Consider the following 25,113-nt stretch of genomic DNA (forward strand, 5'->3'; position numbering starts at 1 on the left):
GTCTACTGTGCTGCTAACACAATAAAATAGAAGTATGTGAGGTGTAGTATGGTATAGCAGAAGGAGTGTAGAATTTGGAGTCAGAGAATGGACTTTGAACGCCAGCCTGCTCCCTATTTCCTGGGTGATCTCGCACAAATCACTTCAATGGGCCACAGTTTCTACCTCTATGAAATAAAGGGTTAAGTTTAGATACTGTCTGTGGTCCCTTCCAGCTCTACACCTATGATCCCATCATTAATCTGCAAGACACGTGTGGAAAACCAAAGGCAAGGTTTTGTTTTCTGATGATTGCTGCATCTGTGGATGGCAGACAGAGAAATGGAGGAAAGCACCCATCAGTGGGGACTGAGAACTCAGGGACTTTTCATTCAGCTCCCTGGAGGGCTCGTTTGGCTCTTTGGAGGGCCTTGGCTTCTCACCACTGAAGGCATCCATTTATGAGCCATGGAACTGCTAGCTGACATCTTTTCTGATAAAGAGAAGTCAGGAATTGGGAGTACTTTCATCTAGCTTCTGACACTTGGCCAACTGGTAACCACACCTTTTTTTTTTTAAACTATCCACTTTATTATCTATTGTGGCACAATATTCCATGACATTCATGACACTCCGTGACATTTAGAGTTTGCTTAGCCATTCCCCAATAGAACATCCCCTCAGTTTTAAATGCTTGACTACCACAAAACTACCACAAAAGCACTTCCATGAATGTTTTTGTACATATGGATCCTTTTTCTCCTTTTTTGATTTCTTTCAGGTACAACCCTAGCAGTGGCTAAAGGGTGTGCATAGTTTGGTAACTTTCTGGGCATAATCTAAATTGTTTTCCAGAATGTCTTGACCAATTCACAATTCTAACAAGAGAACACTAATGTATCTTTGCCAGCATCTCTTTCAACATTCAATATTTTCCTCTTTTATTATCTTTGCCAATCTGATGGATGTGAGCTGGAACTGCAAAATTATTTTAATTTGCATTTCTTTCATTATTAGGGATCTAGAGTATTGATTTTATTTTATTTTATTTTCAGGTCCGAATTCTCTCCCTCTTCCCTATTCCTTCCCATCCCCTTTCCCTTGAGAAAGTAAGAAAAACAAAATCATACACTTCATCTATGCCTTTGGCCCTAAGTCCCATCCTTACAAGAGGTAGCCAGTGTTAGGTCAAATCCATTTGACATCAATTCCCATCAATTATTAAGATGACCAAGGTGATCCAATTAGTCATTTCTCACCTACAGGCTTTTAGGATCATAGGATTTAAAGATCATCAGGGTCCCTCCATTTTACATTAGTCTCCATGACAAACTCTAAATTCCAACCTCAGTTGGTCTATTTGCTGGCCCCTGAATAGTCTCTCTTTCACCTCCTTCCCCAAAGGACACACAGGTAGGAAGGAGCAAGAGCTAAAGATTGGAACCCATGCCAGCTGATCCAACACCCTCATTTTACATGAGAGGAAGCCAGGGACATTAAGTGAGGCAGAGCCGTAGGATTTGACTTTGAATTCAGGGTTTGAATCTAAATTTGACTCTAAGTCCAGATAGTTTGACACCATACAATCTGACCTTAATTTCTAATTAAAGTCCAATTCAAGGATTGTCTTTTGCCTTTCTTTGCATCCCTAGCACTTAGCACAGTGCCTGGCACATAGTAGGTGTTTAATAAATGTTTAATGACTGGCTGACTGAACTTTTCAGAAATTTGTTGTTGTTCAGTCATTTCAGTGACCTCATTTGGGGTCTTCTTAGCAAAAATACTGGCCATTTCCTTCTCCAATTCATTTATAGATGAGGAAACTGAGGTAAGCAGGGCTAAATGACTTGCCCAGGGTCATATGGCTAGTAAGCATCTAAAGCCAGATTTGAGCTCAGGAAGATGAGTCTTCCATTCTATCTACTCCAATCATGAGCCACGGAACTACTAGCTGACATCTTTTCTGATAAAGAGAAGTCAGGAATTGGGAGTACTTTCATCTAGCTTCTGACACTTGGCCAACTGGTAACCACACCTTTTTTTTTAAACTATCCACTTTATTATCTATTGTGGCACAATATTCCATGACATTCATGACACTCCGTGACATTTAGAGTTTGCTTAGCCATTCCCCAATAGAACATCCCCTCAGTTTTAAATGCTTGACTACCACAAAACTACCACAAAAGCACTTCCATGAATGTTTTTGTACATATGGATCCTTTTTCTCCTTTTTTGATTTCTTTCAGGTACAACCCTAGCAGTGGCTAAAGGGTGTGCATAGTTTGGTAACTTTCTGGGCATAATCTAAATTGTTTTCCAGAATGTCTTGACCAATTCACAATTCTAACAAGAGAACACTAATGTATCTTTGCCAGCATCTCTTTCAACATTCAATATTTTCCTCTTTTATTATCTTTGCCAATCTGATGGATGTGAGCTGGAACTGCAAAATTATTTTAATTTGCATTCTTTCATTATTAGGGATCTAGAGTATTGATTTGATTTTATTTTATTTTCAGGTCCGAATTCTCTCCCTCTTCCCTATTCCTTCCCATCCCCTTTCCCTTGAGAAAGTAAGAAAAACAAAATCATACACTTCATCTATGCCTTTGGCCCTAAGTCCCATCCTTACAAGAGGTAGCCAGTGTTAGGTCAAATCCATTTGACATCAATTCCCATCAATTATTAAGATGACCAAGGTGATCCAATTAGTCATTTCTCACCTACAGGCTTTTAGGATCATAGGATTTAAAGATCATCAGGGTCCCTCCATTTTACATTAGTCTCCATGACAAACTCTAATTCCAACCTCAGTTGGTCTATTTGCTGGCCCTGAATAGTCTCTCTTTCACCTCCTTCCCCAAGGACACACAGGTAGGAAGGAGCAAGAGCTAAAGATTGGAACCCATGCCAGCTGATCCAACACCCTCATTTTACATGAGAGGAAGCCAGGGACATTAAGTGAGGCAGAGCCGTAGGATTTGACTTTGAATTCAGGGTTTGAATCTAAATTTGACTCTAAGTCCAGATAGTTTGACACCATACAATCTGACCTTAATTTCTAATTAAAGTCCAATTCAAGGATTGTCTTTTGCCTTTCTTTGCATCCCTAGCACTTAGCACAGTGCCTGGCACATAGTAGGTGTTTAATAAATGTTTAATGACTGGCTGACTGAACTTTTCAGAAATTTGTTGTTGTTCAGTCATTTCAGTGACCTCATTTGGGGTCTTCTTAGCAAAAATACTGGCCATTTCCTTCTCCAATTCATTTATAGATGAGGAAACTGAGGTAAGCAGGGCTAAATGACTTGCCCAGGGTCATATGGCTAGTAAGCATCTAAAGCCAGATTTGAGCTCAGGAAGATGAGTCTTCCATTCTATCTACTCCAATCATGAGCCACGGAACTACTAGCTGACATCTTTTCTGATAAAGAGAAGTCAGGAATTGGGAGTACTTTCATCTAGCTTCTGACACTTGGCCAACTGGTAACCACACCTTTTTTTTTAAACTATCCACTTTATTATCTATTGTGGCACAATATTCCATGACATTCATGACACTTCATAACATTCACAGTTTGCTTAGCAATTCTCCAATAGAACTATCATTATTTGTCCCAAGATAGTCCTACTAAATGGGAAGAGAGGCAGTGTGCTATAGTGGATAGAGCAATGGACTCGGAATTGGGAAGACTTGGCTTCTAGTTCCACCTCAGACACTAGCTCTGTGATCATACACAAGGTTCTTAACCTCTTGAAGCCTCCATTTCCTCATCTGTAAAATGGGGAGGGTAATATCTGTACTAAGCAGCTCATAGGGTAATTATGATAAAAGTCACACACTATATAAATGTGAGTTATCTGAAAGTTCACAGTCAGGGAAAAGTCTCACATAAAAGACCTACCAGAAAGGTGATCAGAGAAAAATTGATCTGCTTTTGTCCATAGGCTACACACCAATAGAACAGACAAAACAAAACGAGAAAAAGGAAAAAATAAGAGAGTTAATTACAAGGCCACCCGAAGGAAATGCAGAAATGACATGAACTGAGGGCCGTTTTGTTACTTACAAGGAGGCGTGTAAAGAGGATGATTGATGTAATAAGCAAGCCAAGCAGCAAATCCCCAGTAAAAGAAGCAATTCTGGAAAATAAGTCAGTGTTCTTATTTCAATTTTAGTTTTCAAGTGTCAAAGCCCAGCCACCTTCCTCTAAGCAAAGAGGCTGGTCATGGTCAGTAAACTTCTCCCTGGGAGCCCCATCTCAGGTGGTTGGTTGCTTCACACTACGAGGCAGGGAGCCCCTTAAAAACCAAAGGCTCAGGTCCCTCACGCTGGTCGTCGTACCACTTAGACAACGGCAATGCGGCCATTCTTGGATAGTAACATTAGGGCTGACTGGTCGGAAGCAAGCCTCCAGGACACGAAAGCTCTCTGTTCTGTTTCTGAATCAGTGAGACTCTTAACCAAACCAGTTAAAGGTCCTGGAGGTTGGAAGAGTCATCCACAGTCGTCGTAGTTAAGGCATCTCACTTAGTGAGTCATCTAGTCTGGATTCCTCATTTTACAGAAGAGAAGCTAAAACCCCAAGGGCTAAGAGAGAGGGTAGACCATTGAAGTCAGGAGACCTGAGTTCGAATCCTGCCTCTGACACCTAGGATGGGAGTTGTCATGGGCAAATCACTAAACCTCTCGAAGCCCCATCTGTAAATTGGCGATAATGATATCTGTACTACCCACCTCACGTAAATATTATGAAGAAAGCATATTTTGTGACTTTTAAGGTTCTGTGCAAATGTAACTGCAAAGTGATTTATCATAAATGGCAAAGCTGGAACTTGAACTCAGGACTTCAGGTACCAGAGTCAGCCTTCTTTCCACTAAGACCACACTGTCTCTTCTCCAACTATGGCATATAATTATCTGTAGTGCTGTAAAACAATTTCAGAGATCTATTATGACCTACTGGAGAATAGGGGCCATGTGTAATTGTAGTGATTATTAATATGATACATATTATTATTAATATGAAACAGCTAGATGGCGCAAAAAATAAAAAGAGCACCTAGTTGACTTCTGGAGTCAAGAAGAACTCAGTTCAAATCCAGCCTCAAACACTTACTAATTACATGACTCTGAGTAAGTCATTTGACCTCTGTCTGCCTCAATTTCCTCATCTATGAAATGGGGATAATAAGAAAGGGAAGGGAATAAGCATTTACATAGCACCTACGAAAAGCCAGGCACTGTGCTAAACTCCTTAAAAATATTATCTTATTTGATCCTCACAACAACCATGAGAGGAAGGTGCTATCATTAGCCCCATTTTACCATCGAGGAAACTGTGACAAATAGAGGTTAAGTGACTTGCCCAGAGTCATATAGCTAGTAAGTGTCAGAGGTAAGATTTAAACTCAGGTCTTCCTGACTCTAGGCTCAGCACTCTATCCACTTCACCAGCTAGCTGCCAGATAGATAGATGGGTAGATAGAAAGACCGACAGAGAGATAGAGAGAAATATCTTAAATATGTATATGTATGTGTTACAAATATATGTTTGTTATTGTTTGTCCTGTTTTCAAAGAGGACCAGTGACATCATGGGGGGATATCTTGACTTTCGAGTGAATTGGATTTAAGTGAGGCAGAGTTACACAAAGTCATCAGCCTCACTCTCTTCCAGAGTCATCAGATACATATATATATATATGTATGTATGTATATATATATATATATGTTATATATATATGTATGTATGTATATATATATGTATGTATATATATGTATAATGGAGTATCTATTATCTATCTATATTATCTATTATACATCTATAATATGTAAAACTATTACCTGCTTCTCAGGGTTGTGAGAATAAAATGAAATGATATTTTGCAAACCTTAAAGTTCTATAAAAATGCTAGCTAATAATGATATTGTTATTATTGCCCACAGCGCTAGCAAAGTATATACTACTGGGGTGGGGAACCTGTGGCCTCCAGGCCACATGTGGCCTTCTAGGTCCCTGGGTGTGGCCTTTCGACTGAGTCCAAATTTTACAGAACAAGTCCCTTTATTAAGGTGTGAAATTTGGATTCAGTCAAATGCCACACGAGTTCCAAGAGGGCCACGTGTGGCCTTGGCCTTACAGGACAGTCAATATTTATTGAATGAATAAATAAGTGAAAAAATAGCAGCTTTCCAGGGTTTTGTTCCATCTTTTTAATCATTTCTAGAACTTTGCCAACCCACCCACTAAATATTTTATCAGCCTGGTCTGGGAATGGGAAAGCTGGGAGATATTGGTGGACTTCTCCTTTAACCAAAGCTGCCGTTTCCAATACCACCTTCACATCCTGTTGGGTTTCTTAACTCAAGATTAAACATCATGGGGATGGAGGTGCTCAAGAGGGAGATGGGTAGCTGGCAGCAGTGAGGTGGGTCCAATAGGCAGGTGAGTGAATGGGATAAATGGAATCTGGAGTCAGAGAGAAGATGTAATGAAGCCAGAGCACCTGCCCAATAAGGTGTCGGCTTTGTAGTCAACCTTAACTGCTCCTCCTCTCTCACTCTCCCCCTAGTCCATATTCCAATCAGTTGTCAAGCCTTGGTGATTGACTCTACCACCACCATGTCTCTCTCATCTGTCCCTTCCTCTCAATTCAAGGGCCTGAGTTTTATGGAGTCCTCATTGCCTCTTGCCTGGGCTATTCCAATGGCCTCCTTGTTGTTCTCCCTGTTTTCAATCTCTCCCCTGCTCTAGTCTGTTCTCCACACAACTGTCAAAATAATCTTCCCAAAGCACAAGTCTGTCTAGATCACTCCCCTGCTCAAGAAACTTCAGTAACTCCCTATTATCTCTAGGACAAAATATGAACTGTCCTCAGGAAGCTTATTACATTTGATGCCTCAGCTGGATATTTAAAACCCTTCAGCATCTGGCTCAGCCCTGCCTTTCCCAATGTAATTCATGACTTCCTTTCATGTGCTCTATGTTCTAGTTACTGTCCCTGAATTTGATCTCCTATGACCACCTCCACGAAGACATGGGAAGACATATGTGAAATGCACTTCCTCCTTACCTTTTTTTTTCTTCTCTTTTTTTTTCTTTTTGGGTTAAGTGACTTGCCCAGGGTCACACAGCTAGTGAATATCATGTGTCTGAGGCCAGATTTGAACTCAGGTCCTTCTGACTCCAAGGCCAGAGCTCTGTCCACTGCGCCACCGAGCTGCCTGCTCCTCACCTTCTCTCAGAATCCTTAGTTCCTTCCGGTGCCAATTCCCCCTAATTGTCATTGCTCTCTCCCTCCTCAAATTCTACTGGATTTACTTATCTATTTATTTGAAGAATGTAAGCTTCCTGGGGGCAGGGCCTCTTTCTTTTTGTTTTTGGATCCCTAGTGCCTAGCACAGTACCTTACAAATGGTGGGGGCTTAGCAGATATTTGTTGGATTGAATTGAATTTTAGGATCCTACATAGTCTGGTTGTTGTTATTCAGTCATTTCCATTGTATCCAACTCTTCATGACCCCCATTTGGGGTTTTCTTAACAAAGATACTGGAATGGTTTGCCATTTCCTTCTCCAGCTCATTTTCCAGAGGAGGAAACTGAGGCAAATAGGGTTAAATGACTTGTTCAGGATCACACAGCTAGTAAGTGTCTGAGGCCAGATTTGAACTCAGGAGGATAAGTCTTCCTGACTCTCAGTACAGAGCTTTATCTATCCACCCCGCCACATAGCTGCCAGCACAATCTGGGGTCACTCCCTTTTTCTACCTCATCTTAGACCCAAAAGATGAATGTGTAATAAAAATGCCCCATACTCCTCCCTTTCATACACCCAGACTACAGTCAAATTAAACTCCCCAGTCCCTGTACAAGTCCTGAGCTCTGTTCGTAGGCCTGGAATGCCCTCCCCACCATCTCTACCTGTTTACATCCTACCCATCTGCTGAGGCTTAGCCGGATCATCACAGAGTTAGAGAACGAAGCAACCTCAGTCCAACCCCCTCATTTTACAGCTAAGGAGACTGAGGTCAAGTGGTTGAGTGACGTGCCTTACTACCGAGGTGGTAGGAAGGCATGCTTGTTCAACTACAGGCTGGATTAGATGGTTTCTAGGATCACTTTCAGTTTCGAATCTGTGATGCTAGTAAAACCAATGTTAGTTATTTTCTTAGACTATAGAGATTTAAAATTGATACATATTTTTAAGAAGCAGCCCAACCATTCTTGAGTTTTGAACTGGCTCATGGTCAGTGAATGCTGTACACAGAAATGATTCTTTCCCCTCCACAGCCACTTCTCTCTCTTTTTTATTGCTTAGGTTGAGGCAGCTCAGGCAGATGGCAGACCGAGGGAATGGTTAGACTAGCCCAGAGGCCAACAGGTCCATTGGCCTAGTGTATAACTTGCACCTTTTGTATTTTGAGGAGAAAGGTCTGCAAGGCCTCCTACCGGGGATGGTGTCCATCATATTTTGTTATCCAATCCTGGCTCTGCAACAGATTTGATTTGATTTATTAAAAGATTAACTTTGAACATCAATACAACCTACTCTACTTACATAGTGATTTAAATGAATTCGTTTCACTTTATAAAGTATCATAGCAATTTTTCAGATCTTCCTCTAAGTCCTCGACAGGACTTGTTATTCATCCATTTATTCTTATTCACTTTTCCTTTTATATAGTCATAATTAATCAACAAGCACTTATCAGGCACCTACTATATGCGCTGAGTGCTGAAGGTATAAAGAAAGGGAAAAAAACTGCCCTTGCTTTCCTGGTGCTCACAGTCCAATGGAGGAAACAACACTCAACCAATCGTGTACAAACTAGCTTAGAGACAGGATCAATGAGGGACAGTCAACAGAGGGAAGGCATTAGTGTGAAGGGGGGCCAGGGAAGGTTTCTGTAGAAGGTGGCATTTTAGCTGGGAATTGAAGGAAACCAGGAGGCAGAGGTGAAGAGGAGAAGGAGGAAGAGGAAGAGGAGGAGAATTCTAGGTGGGGGGGGTAGCCAGTGAAAATTCCCAGAGTCAGAAGATGGAGTGTCTTGTTGAAGAAACAGCAACATGAAGGCCTGTATCGCTGGATCAGAGAATGAAATGAAGGAGGAAGGGAGAGGTAGGAAGGTTTAAAAGGACTAGAAAGGTGGAGAGGAAGAAGAAAGTTATGAAGGGCTTTGAATGCTAACCAGAAGATTTTGATCCTGGAGGTGATTGTGAGCCACTGGAATTAATTAAATGAGGGGGTGACCTGGTCAGACAGCTGAGTGGAGAGTGGACTGAGTGGGGAATGACCTGAAGCAGACACACCAAGCTGCGGGTGGGAGGTGATTGAGGACCCGCACCAAGGTGATGGCTGAGCCAGAGGAGAAAAGGAGGCATATTTAGGTAAAAATCAGCAGGGTTTGGAAACAGATTGGATATGAAGGTCTGAGAGAGTGAAAAGTCCAAAATGGCCCCTAGGTGGGGAGCCAGGGTGGCTGGGATTATGACGGTGCCCTATACAGCAAAGGAGTCACATTTGGGTCTGCTGGCCACCAGCAAAACTCCCAGAGCCCACACCAGATTAAAATGTTATAACTAAGAAAATGTACTGAGAGAAAAGGAAAGGAGGAGGCAGACAGGGGTAAATGACATCACAGGAAAAGGCACAAAAACCTATTAGAGCAGAGTGTAAAAGGGAGGGAGATGAGCATTGTTTGAACCTTACTTTCATCAGATTTGGCTCAAGAAGGGAATAATATAATCATTTAGGTATAGAAATCTTAACATGCCCTATAGGCAATAGGAGGGAAAAGGGGAAAGAAAAGGGAGGGGGCTAATAGAAGGGAGGTGGGACTGAGGGAGGCAGGGGTCAAAAGCAGATTAAAATGTTATTGGGAAATGTTTAACAAAATAAATAAAAATACGGTATAATCCAAGTAATGTTCATTTGTGGCTTTCTCAGTTAACATCCAGCCCACAGGGATCTGTTTCTATTTGAGTGTGACATCTTTGCTCTATAGTAATGGGAAATTTAGGAAAGGAGGAGGGTTTGGAAGTAATGAGTTCAATTCTGTACATGATTTTAAAATGTCTTGAGGGCATCAGTTTGAGAAGTCCAATTAGTATGTGCTCCATTCTTCTGGTTCCATTTCTTGTACTCTGCTTTCTTTTGTACAGATCTTTCCATATTTCTTTCTTTTTTTTTTATCTCTTTCTTGTATTTCTCATCCAGATACTCGCTGACCTTAATTGCATTATGGTGTTTGAGTACATCAATGTGCCACAATTTATTTAGCCCATTCCCATGTTGTTAGGCACTTTGAGTGTCTACCCCACCTTTTTTTTTTTATAACTACATATTGATTTGATGAAAATCTTTGTGTAGACTTTGATAAGGTTTCAAAGTAGACTCCCAACAATGCAATTATATGGGTCAAGGGGCATGATTTTTTTAAAAAATAATTTTATTATGAACTTCCAGAAGGCTAAACAAAAAAGATATATAATGAATTTTTAGGAGGAGAATTGCAAAATAAGTCACTCCTTGACCAGCAAGAATTTAGAAAGCATTCCTAAAATCAACAGCCCCCAGTGCATGGGGGCAGATAGGAAATGAGGATGAATTTGGTGGGAGGAAGTACTTTTGTGTCCTTGTGGACAAATTTCATGTCATAATGGACATAATTTCCATGCTTCCCCTCAGCCCTTCTCTTCGTTTTGCTCTCATAGTGATTTCCCTTTCCTCTCTTCCCTAATTCTCCCTTTCTCCCTCTTTCAACTTCTAAATGAGTTAACAAATGAAGGGAAATAGTGAAGGAGATGTTGATAAATTAATATAATAGAACACTACATATTAAGTGCCTACCTAGTGTGTGCAGAATGCAGTACTCAGACCTGGGGGATACAAGATAAAGGAAAGCAAGAAGCATTTAGTAAGCACCTACTCTATGCCAGACATTTGTCCTCATCTAAAGTGCCCTGTAGGAAATCTCAGAATCTAGGTCAAATGTAACCTATGTACAGGTCTCCACAGATGTGTTTAAAAAGATTTCTAACTCTGATGCGAGCATTCCAAGTAACAATGCATATATTAAGTACAGGGTAGCCTCTATTTCATCCCACACAAAATGCAGAAAATACATAACGAACTCAGTAGCCCATTATCAGCTGATACAATTCTCCCTTTCCAGTGAGGCTTCTCCTCCCTTCCTCTCTTTTTCCCCTCCCCTTCCCTCCTTTCTCCTCCCTCTTTCTTCCCGCTTCTTTCCTGCCTTCTCCTCTTCTCCCCTCCCCTGTTCCTTCTCCTCCCCACTCCTATACCTTCCCTTCCGTTCTCTTTTCCTCTCTTCCCCCTTCAACCCACTTCCCCTCCCTTCTTCTCTTCTCCTCTCCCCAGGGTCCTATACACTCCCCTAGTCTATGATATTGCACCACCCTCTGTTCTGAACTCCCTAAAAGGAAACAAAATTGGAGGCCGTAGAGTGGCAACCTACTGACATTCTGGTGAGACCCACTTTCAACTGATGCATCTCTTCAGGCCTCCAGCCTTCAGGCACTACCTTAAGGGTTCAGACTCCTTCCAGGAGGAGAATTCACGTGGGATTCCTGAAGAGACAAATCCACAAGCCCCTGCACTTGACTGTCCTCCAGATGACTCGGGCATGGCCTTAGCAGAGGACAAAGTCCTAGGCTTTTTCTCTCCCATGGTATTGCTTAAGTCCTTGCTTTTCCTCTGGTGCAACCTTCTTCTCCCTAAGTCTCAGGAGCCTATCTGAGCAAGCTTCTCCAACACTCCCCTGCCTGAAGGGTCCCCAAGACTCTTTCAGAGGGGTCTACAAGATAAAAACTATTTCCTTAATGCTACTAAGATGTTTTAATTTCTAATATGGTAAGCATAACCTTGATAAATAAAAGCTTTTGGGGGTCCACAAAAATTTTTAGGAGTGTGAAGGGCTTCTGGGACCAAAAGGACTATTGTGAGTCAGTCATTCACCCTTTTGGGACTGGCCTATAAAAGAAATCAGTTGCAGAGTTAGGCTCCCCCCCCCTTTTTTTTCCTTTTTATCACCTTTTTGAAGAGAACCTGGGATCAGTGAACCAGTAGGCTTGGATCCCGGGTGAGAGAGGGGAAAGCACATGTTTCTCCCCTGTCTGGCTGCCACCAGTGGCTGTTCTTGGGCAAAAGTACTTGGGATCTGCTTCCCAAGCCCCAGTCATGGAATCTAACCCTCTAAGAGAATGGGAGTCCCTGGGCAGCTCCAGCCTCACCTTTCCCATGTGCATAACCGTTCTAAGTTCACCAACTTTGCAATCATATAGGATCACAGAATCATAGATTCTGAGCTTCAAGAGACCTTAAAGGTATCAGAGAGAGTGCTGGACTTAAGAGTCAGAAAGATTTTCACTCAAAACCTGCCTCAGATGATAACTAGCTGTGTGATCCCAGGTAAATCACAGCTTCTCTATCCCTCAGTGTCCTCATCTGTAAAATGGGCATAATAACAGCACCTACCTTATCAGGTCATTATGAGGATTGAGAAGATTAAAATCGATCCTCTATCATTTTCTTATTGACCCTTTTCACAAGTAATTGATTTTGTCCTATAATTGCTCAGGTCATGGCCCTTTATCTCTGAACTTAGTTCAGAGATTCAGCTGGCCTGTAATGAATTGTAAAAAAGTAGATATTGATTTGTTAACATATATTCAATTCTGTTATTCTGTTTAGTATTTTATATTTTATTCTACTCTGTGACTGATTCTGCTCTGTAACCCTATTCTGTATTGCATGTAACAGAACCAATTCTTTTCTTTGTCTCTAAGCAAAGCAGCTTATAAGTTTTTCAGTCTCCCTCTCTGTGGCTCCACATATAAGCTACAGCTCTTACATAAACCCTGCCAATTGAAGAGAAACTCTAAGCATGGCAATAATTATCTCAGTACCACCTATAAATCAGACCTGCCTAGGGAGCTGAATGGTATCTATGCCATCCTGAGAAGCAGACCAGCTTGACCCATCCTTGTCCTTATCCCATCCTAAGCCTCCATCCCTGCAAATTTCAGGTGGCCTTATCTTGGCCAGGTGCCTCTAAGTCTGACACCCCTGCCTGGTAACTATGACCTCAAGATGCAGCTGGACCCCACAGATTCACAAAGGCATTCATTCCTTAGAGACAGAGAGGGGTGGGCCTGATCCCTTGTGTGCCTGAGTGTGCGCCATCTTCCTTAATGTAACCAATCATAATTTCCTAAATCCATGATGTTACCAGTCTCATAACCAATGATGTAATTTAGGTTCTATTCTTTGCTCTGTGCTTATAAAAGTGTATTGCAGCCCCAATTTGGGGTCTTTTGACTCGAGGGGCCAAGAGATCTGTTTTTTGATGGGTAGTGCCCCCATTAATAAAACATAACTTTGCTTGGAGAATCCTGCCTTGACTTACCCTTTTGGTTATAAATCTATTGTGACAGGATTAACTGAGATTACACATAAAGTACTTTGCAAACTTTGAAGTGTTATAATAATGCTGTCTATTTTTCAGGGATCATTAAATCCCAATCCAATCCTCCTTATTTTAAAGATGAGGAAACGGAGGCACAGAGAAATGAAATTACTTGCCTAAGATCATACAGCTAGTATCTGAGGATTTGAACCCAGTTCTTCCTGACTCTAAGCCCAGCTCTATCCACAGCATTAGCAGCTAGGGGGTGCAGTGATAGAGTGCTAAGCCTGGAGTCAGGAAGAACTGAGTTCAAATTTAACCTCAGATACTTACTGGCTGTGTGATCTCTGCCTCGGTATACTCATCTGTAAAAATGAAGATAAAAATAACCACGACCTCCCAGGGTTGTTGTGAGGATACAACAAGATAATATTTGTGAAAAGTGCTTAACACAGTGCCTGGCACATCGTGGGTGCTATACAAATGCTAGCTATCGTTATTATTACTGCCTATTATCTGCAATTTTTAGACCTGGTGACTTGCGCTCACTGAAGGGTGCCTGGTATGTTTTCCCTTCTATACTTATCTGGTATTTCAAGATTTTCCCAGAGAGACAGGGAAATAGGAAAATAGTTGAGCTTTATCCATTCCAGATTGAAAGCAAGAAGGCTGAAGAGTTTTAGGAAAGGAGAAAACCCTCAGAAAAGACTCTTGTAGATGGTGGTCAGTTTGGCATAAAAACACATACCTGTTTTTTACGACCTTCCTTTTCCTTTATTCTGAATTTTTTACAAACCCTCTGAAACACAGGTAATGGCCCAGACATGAGTAACCGGAGGCGATGACAACTGAGAATTTTTATAGGCTTCTTTCCTTTCCCTAACTCAATTTGAGGTAGCCAAAGGCATTTCCCAAGCAAATAGTGATTCTATTTTTTTTTTAATGTTTGTAGTGGCTGTAACCTCTTCAAGAATTTCCAAAAAAAATAAACTTGCTGGGACTGGAAGAAAACACCCATGTAGCATTTGCTGTGAGAGAGCCCCTCAGGAAATGAGCCCAAGTAGCTAATGGACTGGGAAACCTGAGGCTGTTTGGCAGCCCGATGCAGACAGAAAATGATGGACCGAGCTAGTTGGGGTTCGTAAAGCAGGCCTCTGGAAAGAGCCACCATCTCTAGTCCTTACCATCTTGTGTCTCTTTTACGGAAGGACTATTGATGAAGAGTGTCTAAGGAAGGGGAAGCAGGATGGTGAAGGCCACATGAGGAACAGCTGAAGGAACTGAGGGATATTTAGCCTGAAGAAGAGAAAACCCAGGGGGACATGATAACGATCTTCAGGTCTGAAGGGCTGTCATTGGAAGGACTGGACATGTGCTATTTCCCCCCAGACTACTGGACATGGTACAGTGGAAAGAATACTAAATTTGGGGCTGAACCTTGGCTCTGCTACGCTACTGGGTGAGCTCTGGAAAGTCATTAACCTTCCTTTTAGGGCAACATTTCCTCACACACAAAAGCAGGGGGCTGGACTAGATGGCATCTCAGGGTTTTCCAGCTATAAATCTATCATACTATGAAGTTGTAAAGAGCCATCTTTAGACTTGATGTGAAATGGGTCCCCTCATTGAAGGTCTTCAAGAGGCAGCTGGATGGCTCTTGATTATTTTCAAGTGTAAGTTGGACTCAGGGGTGTGTTGGTAAGTGTTTAACAACCAGGTCTCCAAAAAATGTATAAAGAACATACTTTTAAGTTTAATCTGCACTACTAACATTTCCCCTCTCACTTTCTTATGTCTGGAGTAGACCACCAACAGAATCAAGCCCTGATTTCCAGAGTTTGCCAATTTCCAAGGTATAAATGCTCACACTGAAATTTTACCAGCTGGCTCTGGTAAACATCACTGCATGAGCTGAGAAGATGGCTACTCTGAAATTTATTTATTGTAAATTAATTAATTGATAATTAATTAATAATTGAATATTCTGTTCTATTAAGAACTGGGTTAATAACCCCATATTCCTGAGCAACTTGCAAGCAGAGGTTCTTTCATTGCTCTTTTGAGAGCTGTTGCTTCTTTTAAAGATGAAAAGCATACAAGACCCATCAACTATATAAATTGCATACCTCTTAGAGATAAAAGGGGAGCCCTAAGATAAGACTCTAAGCTAGCGCAGCCTGAGGAAAAAGGCCAAAATAGGAACAGGGAACAAGATTGTGTTCAGACCCCCAGCCAACAGATCCCTAACAGTCTTTAAGAGATGCCCTATTGCCAAAATAAAAAAAGGAAGAAAGAAAAAAAAGAGCAGAAAAATGATTTACCTAATGTGATAATAAGAATAAACTGTATTTGTGCATCATGTTACTGTTTACAAAGTCTTTTACCTACATTATCTATGGGTCATAGATCTAGAGATAGAAGAGGCTTCCATCTAGTCACCCCATTCCACAGATGAGAAACTAAGGCCCAGGAAAGCTAAGCGGCTTGTCTAAGGGTCACAGAGGTAGTAAGTGGCAAAGAGTAGATTTGAACCCTTCCAGAACCAGTGTTCTTTCTGCTGTAACATGTTGCCTTCCCATAGACCATAGATTTAAAGCTGCTGTAGAGATAGTCTCATTTTACAGATGGGGAAGCTAAGGCTCAGAGATGTTGATTGACTTGTCTAATGATGTGACATGAGTAGTCATGACAGAACCAGGACCGGATCTCAGGCACTGAGTCTAAACCTATTCCTCTTTCCACTAGAATGTAAGGTCTTTGAACTGGAAATTATTTTGCTTATTGCATTTGGGTCCCCTGGACCTAGAACAGTACTTAGCACGTAGTAGGCACTTAGTAATAATAGCTAATATTTATATAGCATTTACAGATGTGTTGAATGCTTGACAATTTTTATTTCATTTGATCCTTCTGGGAAGTAGGTGCTATTATATGCCCATTTTACAGAGGTGAAAACTGACAAACACTTGTTGGTTGATAGTCCAGCTCCCTCATTTTACAGAGGAGACCACTGAGGCCTAGAGTAAGGAAATGACTTGCCCATGATCACAGAGCCAGTGTCAGCTGGGATTCAAACTCAGGCCCTCTGCCTCCTCACTCATTGCTCTTTGACAATGCCACATGGCTCTTCAGCTAATAAAAGACAAGGTTTTTTGAAACCTCTTCAGTTTTTAATGAACATGACTTTTAGGAGCTGGGCTAATGGATTTTCCCATTTCCCCACTATTTGTTCATGGATGATGGTTTTAGTCCTAAATTATGGCTAAGGTGCCAGTCATCAGTCACTGCAACCTTGGCTGACCTGTGAGAATTGGGCTTAATACAGTTCAAAGACCCTTCTCATCAAACCTCGTCAGGCACAATGAAGAACTCATCCTCCTTAGTGCTGGAGCGGGCTCTAGGGAACTGGCCCGGGATCCTTTGGGGCAAGGAGGGCTCTTCATTTCCAAAATGTCCCCATGGCACAGAGCCCTGGAGCACAGATGGAGTCAGACAGTGTCACATTTCCTTGGCTACCTCTTTGAAAGAGCAAGGACACACCAAAGGTGGACCGTGTGAACTTACCCAAGGAATGTTCTCCAGATTCAGAATGCATGGCAATACTTTCTGTTTACTAAACATAAATACAATATGTAATATAATGTTATTATATTATATTGTGATATATAATACTATAATCCATAATACAGTATGAGATGTATAATATAATTATATCATATATTATTTCTGTATCATATAAATGAAAAGCATATCGTTAAATGATGTTACATTATATGGTTGTTTATATTATAGCATCTAAATTATATATTATATATAAATATTATGTTGTCTAATTATATTACGCTGTATGTGTGTATAGTATTTACATCTCTCTGTGCATATTATCCCCATTCCCCACTTACAGTAAAATGTAAGGTCCTTGAGGGCAAGAACTATTTCTTTTTCTTTTCTTTTCTTTCCATCTTTGCATCTCTAGTGCCTAGCACTATGCTGGGTGCAGAGTTGAAAATCTTCAAACGCTTCTTGAATTGAACTGAATGGCAGGGTACAGTTCATTGATATGAAATTGCATAAATCTGTGTATCCCAGCCAAGGCAGTTTGAATTTCTAACGGAATCTGATTAAAGCTCTGCAGTATCCCATCTTACTTCCCCTTCCTGCTGAACATCATTTACCATCTACTCAGCCTTGCAAGGCAGCTATGTGGCACGGTGGATAGAGCACCAGACTTGGAGTCAGGAAAACTCATCTTCTTGAGTTCAAATCCAGCCTCATATACTTCTTAGCTGTGTGACCCTGGGCAAGTCACTTAACCCTGTTTGCCTCAGTTTCCTCATCTATAAAATGAACTGGAGAAGAAAATGGCAGACCACCCCAGTATCTTTGGCAAGAAAACCGCACACGGGGTCACATAGAATCAGACAAGACTGAAAAACGACTGGACAATAACAGTCTTGCAACGAGTTTCTCCAATCACCTTACCCATAAAAATTCTATTTGGCCTGTGAATTAACATTTCCCCCCACCCATTCCCTTACCATTCTCACCCATTCACTGATCCGCTGACATCACTAGGGTAGGGAGAACACACACTTATCTACAGCAAATATGGTCAATTTCCTAAGAGACCAACATCCCTGTAGAAATCAACCAATCAGCAAAGTGAGAGGAAAGATTCTGGACAATAAATGGATCTACATCTCACTACATGATTTCTTTATGGCCCATGACATGGGTTTGTGTCCATTCCAGCAGGTACACACTCTCTATGGGCCTGCCACAAGACAGCATTTTCCAATTTCCCTATCCTCAGGCTGTTTTCATTGTTCCAGATTATAAGCTGTCAATGCTCAAGAATTTGGATCTAGGCATACCTCAGGAACCCTGTTTGTTATACTCCACTGGGCATAGAAACAGGTGGTAGGTAAAAAACACTATAAACAAACATCTTCTCCCCTCCCCCAAAGAAAAATTATTTTCAAAACAATGTGGTGTTAATGCTAATTTGTAGATTTATGGGGAAAGGAATCCTAGCTCAGTAGGGGATGTACCAGTTGGCATTGCTCAGGCACAGCTTATTCTAGAAATTTAGGTCCCAGAAATAGCAGATTTTCAGCTTTGGGCTCTTGGAACACAATTTTCCTAAAAAAAAAATTGTACTGGTACTAAATCCATTGAGAGTTTGAGAAATTTATGATAGAGAAAGAGAAGCAGAGAAAGAGTGAGAAAAGGGGAGGAAGGGAGGGAGAGAGAGAGGGAGAAAGGAAGGGAGGAAAGAAGGAAGGAAGGAAGGAAGGAAGGAAGGAAGGAAGAAGGAAGGAAGAGAAAGAAAGAAAGAAAGAAAGAAAGAAAGAAAGAAAGAAAGAAAGAAAGAAAGAAAGAAAGAAAGAAAGAAAGAAAGAAAGAAAGAAAGAAAGAAAGAAAGAAAGAAAGAAAAAGAGGGAGGAAGGAAGGGAGGGAGGAAGGAAGGGAGGAAGGAAGGAAGGAAGGAAGGAAGGAAGGAAGGAAGGAAATGAAACACTTTTAAGTCCTTTGAACCAGCTAAGAAAAAAAAAAGCACAAATGGACTAGTGGGAAGTGAGAAAAAGAAGTGTCTATAGCTCTGTCTACTCATTCATAGCTTTCTTAGTCTATGACGACCATTTTTACCAAGACCACGTCACAGCAAGCCTCCTCTACTGGGACCATCCATCACCTCCACCTCCCCTACACCAGTAACCTACATTCAGCCTGAGTCCCTTAGCTCTGATTGGCCGGCTTTTGACCTTTCTTGCCAGGCCCCAGCCTTCCCTACCACTCCCTGGTTTGCTCCATACCACATGTAAATGTGCATGCTTACCCAGTCCCCTTTATGTGTTGTCTTCTCCGATCAGAATGTAAGCTTCCTGAGAGCAGGGGCTGTCTTGCTTTCTTGTATTTGTATCCCCAGGACTTAGCACAGTGCCTAATGCATAGTAAGTGCTTCATAAATCTTTTATTTGTCCATCACGAGGATAGGAATAGCAGCCCAAGGATTTCCTGGCAGATGCAATAAATCACTACTAGCCAGATGTGACTCTGCATGAACTATTAGAACAAATGGTCAGAATGAGGGAAGAAGACCCCCGTCTTCTGTAGTATACCCAATAAGGACTATGTCAGGAAAAACTGATGACTATTTTTGGTTTTGTTCCTACTCCTTACTTCAATCCATTCCCATGTGCTATAGCAATGAACACCACATCCAACCAGCAAAACCATTATCCTCCAGGAGCCAGCATGGCATAGCAGAAAGATTCTTGGATTTGGAGTCAGGGATTCTGGGTTCAAATCCTGACTATGACTGTTACTACCTGTGTAATCCTGTGCAAGTTCCTTCACCTCTCTGAGTTGGTTTCTTCTTCTGTAGGATGAGAGGACTGAGCTCAATGACCCCCAAAGATCTATTTCAGCTCTATTTCCAGGGTCCTACGACTAGCTTGAGAACTGGCAGGGGATACAGTTTAGTGAGCTCTCTAGTACAGACCAAAGATTTCCCACATTGGCGAGTTGGAAATAGGTTTCGCCCTAGCTATTCCTACACAGTCAGTGGGGCAAGGATAAGACTAGAATTATGACTAAGCAGAAACCAGTGGATATAAATTATAACCTTTGGAAATGGGATGGCTGGGGCCATAGCAGTCATTAAGCAGTACAGTGAAAACCAGGATCATAGGCTCATACCCAAGGGGTATGGAAGGAGGCAGGACCCAGAAGTCCATTAACCTACAATTAAGTACCACCTAAGAAGCCAGATGAGCTGGACAAAGAAGATTCCAATTTCTGCACTCAGTGATCATGCAGATTCTTAAGCCTGGCCCTATAGACTCTGCCCAGCAACTGGAAAGATCCCCCCTTTGCCTTTTATTTCTCTTCTATGGCAGCTAGATTCCAAACAGCATGAGACAACCCTCAACCATGTCCACTGTCCCACACTGAAGAACAAGGCACAATGTCTGCTTATCTCCTATGCGGAGAAAGGGCGCCTTAGGGCCCCACAGTCACGTGTGGAGAGGTTTGAACCAGTGAAAAGGACGACAGAACTGCAGCTTGATGCTTAAGGGTTGGAGAAATTCCCTAGAGGAAGTCTCTATGGAGGTGAATGGGACATCAGGGATATGTTGAATTGCCAGGTTCTCTATACATCTACGACTTCTCAAAGTCTTTTTTCTCTCTTCAAAGTGAAGCTGGAACCACCTCCCTCCTTCTCCCCCCCTCCATCTCTCTCTCTCTCTCCTCCATCTCTCTCTTCATCTCTGTATGTCTGTCTCTCGATCTCTGTCTCTCTATCTCTTTCTCTGTCTCTCCTTGTCTCTCCATCTCTCTCCCTGTCTCTCCATCTCTCTCTTTCTCCATCTCTCCAACTCTGTCTCTTCTCTGTCTCTCTGTCTCTGTCTCTCCATCTCTCTGTTTCTCCATCTCTGTCTCTCCTCCATCTCTCTGTATCTCTGTGTATATCTCTCTGTCTCTCTGTCTCTCCATCTCTGTCTTTCTTCTGTCTCTCTCTTGTCTCTCTGTTTCTATTTTTCTGTCTCTGTCTCTCCTTGTCTCTCCATCTCTCTCTTCCTCTCTCCCTGTCTCCGTCTCTCCATCTCTCTCTGTCTGTTTCTCCATTTCTGTCTCTCTCTCTCTCCCTCTCCCTCCCTCTCTCTCTCTCTCTCTCTCTCTCTCTCTCTCTCTCTCACTCTCTCTGTCTCTGTCTCTCTGTCTCACACACATGTGCACGTGCGCGCGCGCACGCACACACACACACAACCACACACACACACACACACACACACACACACACACACACCCAGGATGAAGAAGAATGTCTCTCCTCTCCAAAACTCCTGAATCAACTCTGCCCCTCACTCAGTTATCATTCTCTCCACCAGTTAGGGCAGTCTTATGCCAGATGCTTGAAGTCTGAAACCCAGATTACAAGGTTGCACTGAGTGGAGAGGTTAGGAAACGCAAAGCAGAGTCACTTGGCCAACCCACAAATATTTATTAAGCATTGACTATAACTACCCCCCCCCAAGAGCGCATCTCCTGTCCTTGGGCCCTACCCTTGACATCTCAGCCTTGACCCTGGATGTTTCACCCTCTAAGTGAAGGAAGACTTAAGAGGGAACCAGTAGGCAGAGGTTGCGTGCCTTCTTTTGTTGCTCTAGCAACCAAAAGACAGTTACCAAAGGCCCATCCTTAAAAGTACTGCTTTGCCTCTGCAAAATGTTTGTGTTCAAACGCACGAACCCTGCTGGAGACCAGACTCTGGGCTGCTGTCTGTCTCCTCCCCAGAACATTAGGGAAGCCCTGAGAGAACGGCAGAGTTAGGTGCCAGGCCAGCAAGACCGACCCCGGCGACAAACAACTTATCATCAAGTGGCTGCAAAGAGATTCTGAGAACACCGATGCAAATGGGTGAGAGCTTTCAAGTCGCAGGAGCCTCCAGTCATCAGAATCACAGCAAGAGAACATTTAGACAAGGAAGCAGAGGTCACAGAAAGCCAGTGTGGCTTCATCAAGAACAGACGAGGCCAGGCTAACCAAGGTTCCTTCTATGACAAAGAGACCAGTCTGATAGATCAGGGGAATGTTGGCAATAGTCTACATTTGGGGTGTTCCATTCTTGACTGATTCACATTTGAAGCCATACATTCTGATCCTTTTTGGTATGAGCCCTGCACAATCACTGCTCTGGAACTTCCTGCTGATAAATTCAAATTCGATTGGATTTCCACCAGCCTCTCTCACCCTCCCCAACCCCACAGCAATACTGTGCTTCAGAGCAACGAACAGTAGAACCTAAAGAGTCCTATGCCAAGGACAACTAGATCCATTTCCAGTCCATTCCTGTAGTTTCACTTATCTCGGTCCCCTGTGCATACTTTATCCACTCCAAGACTGACTCAGGTGAGGCTGGGAAGAGCTGTGAAAACTGACCAGAGTGGTCAATGAGTGGAGACATTTACATTCTGAGCACCCTGTGCAAAACTGTCCAAAAGAAAAGGCTCTCTTTCTTTAGTCTCTCCATTGGAGTGGATGTCACCTCCCTTTTTGTAGACCACCCAGGAGAATAGGTATTACTAATATTAGAGGGGATTTTGAACTCTGTAATGTTATTGTCATCATCATTATCATCATCACCTCCTCTCCTCCTCCTGGTCCTCCTCTTCCTCATCCCTTTTCTTCTTCTTTTCCTCCTCCTTCTTCTCCTCCTCTTTCTCCTCCTTCTCCTCCTTCTCCTCCTTCTTCTCCTCCTCCTCTTCCTCCTCCTTTTCCTCTTCATCTTTCTACTCCTTCTTCTTCTCCTCTTCCTCTTTCTTCTCCTCCTCCTAAATCCTAAACCTGAAGTACATGTATCCACTGAAAGTCACCTATGAAGCCATATTAATTTCCCTCTGGTCCACTGCGAGTCTTAACACTACCAGACTCCTAATGGACAGTAAAGCAAATCAGCTTGGACTGAGATATCTTGCCTGCTTCTGCTGTACCAAACTGAAGTTGGGCGTCTCAAAAGGAAGGACAAATTTGATCCATTAAGTTCACTCACATCTTGGAAACAATGACTGGATTCAGACAAGTTATACTTCAGGATGGAAAGTACCTTGGGATGAATGAATGAATGAATTTCAAAGCATTTATTAGACACTTACTTATTAGGTACTAAATGTTGGGGATATAAATACAAGCAAGTCCTTGCCCTCAAGAAGCTTACATTCTAATAGGGCAGGATAATATACAAAGTTGGAAATCAAGAGAGGGGAGACAGGGGTGGAGGTGTACGTGGCTGGGTTTAGAAATGGCCAGAAGTAGGTGGCGGCCTGGGTTCTGGACAAGGTAAGGCAAAAGCTTACTTAGCAAAACCCCAGTCCTGGAAGGAGCTGTCATCTGGTCCAACCTCTTCATTTTACAATTAAGGAAACAGATTCGGAGAAATTCAGACTTGCTGAAGGTCATAGGTTAGATTAGAAGTGGCATGGTGGATAGAGCGCTGAACCCAGAGGCAGGAAATCTGAGTTCAAATCTAGCCTCAGACACTTACAAGCTGTGTGACTCTGGACAAATCATTCAAGCCTTCCTCAGTTTCCCCATCTATAAAATAAGGATAATAATAGCAGGTATCTTTCAGGGTTGTTGTGAGAATAAAATGAGATAACATTTATAAAGTACTTTGCAAACCTTAAAGCACTATATAAAAATATTATTATTATTAATTATTAAAGTGACAGATAGATTTGAACCCAAGCTCCCATTTTGTGTCCTTTCCACTGTATATGCTACCTACCAAAAGAGTAAAGAATTAAAGCACTGCTAACAAAGCCAAGAGCAGCCAGGATAGAGTGCTGGCTGGGCCTGAGTCAGAAAGACTCCTCTTCCTAAGTTCAAATCTGGCCTCAGACACTTACTAGCCTTGTGACCCTGGGCAAGTCACTGAACCTGGTCTGCCTCAGTTCCTCATCTGTAAAATGAGGGGGGAGAAGGAAAGGGCAAACAAACCCCAAATGAGCTCATGAAAAGTTGGACACGACTGAAAAACGACTGAACAGCAACATAGCCAAATTCCTGTATTTACTTCAAGGTAGAGGCAAGAGGCTGGTATTATCCATGTGGGTAATGCCCACTTTCAGTAGAGACGTTGAAAGCCCTCAGTTACTGTATTCCTAAACTGCAATGGCAAACCCAGCTACCATGTCTACATGTGAAGCTTCCCCAGCTCTTGGGGGACAGAACAAAGACTTCTCACCTTGGATTCTAGAAGACGTCTAGAGGGGAAGAAGATTGGAAGAAGATCCCTCCAAGTCAAGGGGCAGGACTGTCCTCCCTGTGGGCACGGAGCTCTGCCTCTTCCCCCAGGCCTAAACTGGGACTGTGACACCCTGGGGAAAGGGCTGCAGCTGGCTTTGGCTTATTTTTTTTGGCAGCATTTTCTATTCCAGGAACACTAAGTGAGATTAATGGACTTGATAATCAACTCTGGGCCGTGTCAGATGATCAGTAGGAAAGGGACAATTTACAAGGATTGAAATGTTTACGAAGAAGGATTGAAAGGTCACATGGGGCCACTTAATCCCCCACTAACAACACTGGAGGCTTCCAGGTCGCTTTGGAGCCAACCAAAATTGTTTGGAGATCAAGGGTCAGGTTTTCTCTCACATAACACCTGATCATGTGGCTGCATGCACACGTGCACACACACACACATGCACACACACGCACACACACACGTGCACACACACACCCCATTCCTCAACACTGGGACCCTCTTAGCTTTCAACCCCATGTTCCACTGGGATGGGCTTTGAGTAGTTTTTTAGAGGGGAGGGGTAGGAGAACACTGTCTCCCCATCTCCCCCAGGCTAGAAGTTTGGTGGCCATTCACCCCATCCCATTATTGATCAGAATGGGAAGTTTAATCTGCTCTGCTTTTTCTGACCTGTCTGGTTTGTCCCTCCCTGGTAGACGCCTATTCCTGGGAGTTTATCACAATGACATCAGACTCGATGGGGACAGCCAATCAGCTTAGCCCAATGAAGCTCAGAACTCCTTCCCTCCAACCATCCATCAGCTTCAGCCTCTCAGTAGCAGCGATCATAGGCGTGTGTCATCATGCCCAGTTTCAAGGTTGTTATTGTTGTAAACAAGTATGATTAATGCAAGTCCATTTAATATTTTCCTCTACTTCAGTAAAACAT

At 42.4% G+C, this 25,113-nt stretch overlaps 1 protein-coding gene across 1 annotated transcript in view; it reads right to left on the reverse strand.

The window, feature by feature from the left end:
* Window positions 1-25,113, reverse strand: part of LOC110197969 (very-long-chain enoyl-CoA reductase-like) — an 83,753-nt gene that overhangs the window by 5,205 nt on the left and 53,435 nt on the right. The window contains exons 8-9 of the mRNA XM_020972055.2: window positions 4,053-4,125; window positions 3,888-3,931 (exon numbers count right to left, since the gene is read on the reverse strand). Coding sequence (XP_020827714.1) covers window positions 3,888-3,931; window positions 4,053-4,125 — 117 coding nt within the window. The remainder of the gene's footprint in view (window positions 1-3,887; window positions 3,932-4,052; window positions 4,126-25,113) is intronic.

The sequence above is a fragment of the Phascolarctos cinereus genome, unplaced genomic scaffold, assembly GCF_003287225.1.
Source record: "Phascolarctos cinereus isolate Bilbo 61053 unplaced genomic scaffold, phaCin_HiC Scaffold_5;HRSCAF=322, whole genome shotgun sequence".
NCBI classification, from domain to species: Eukaryota; Metazoa; Chordata; class Mammalia; order Diprotodontia; family Phascolarctidae; genus Phascolarctos; species Phascolarctos cinereus.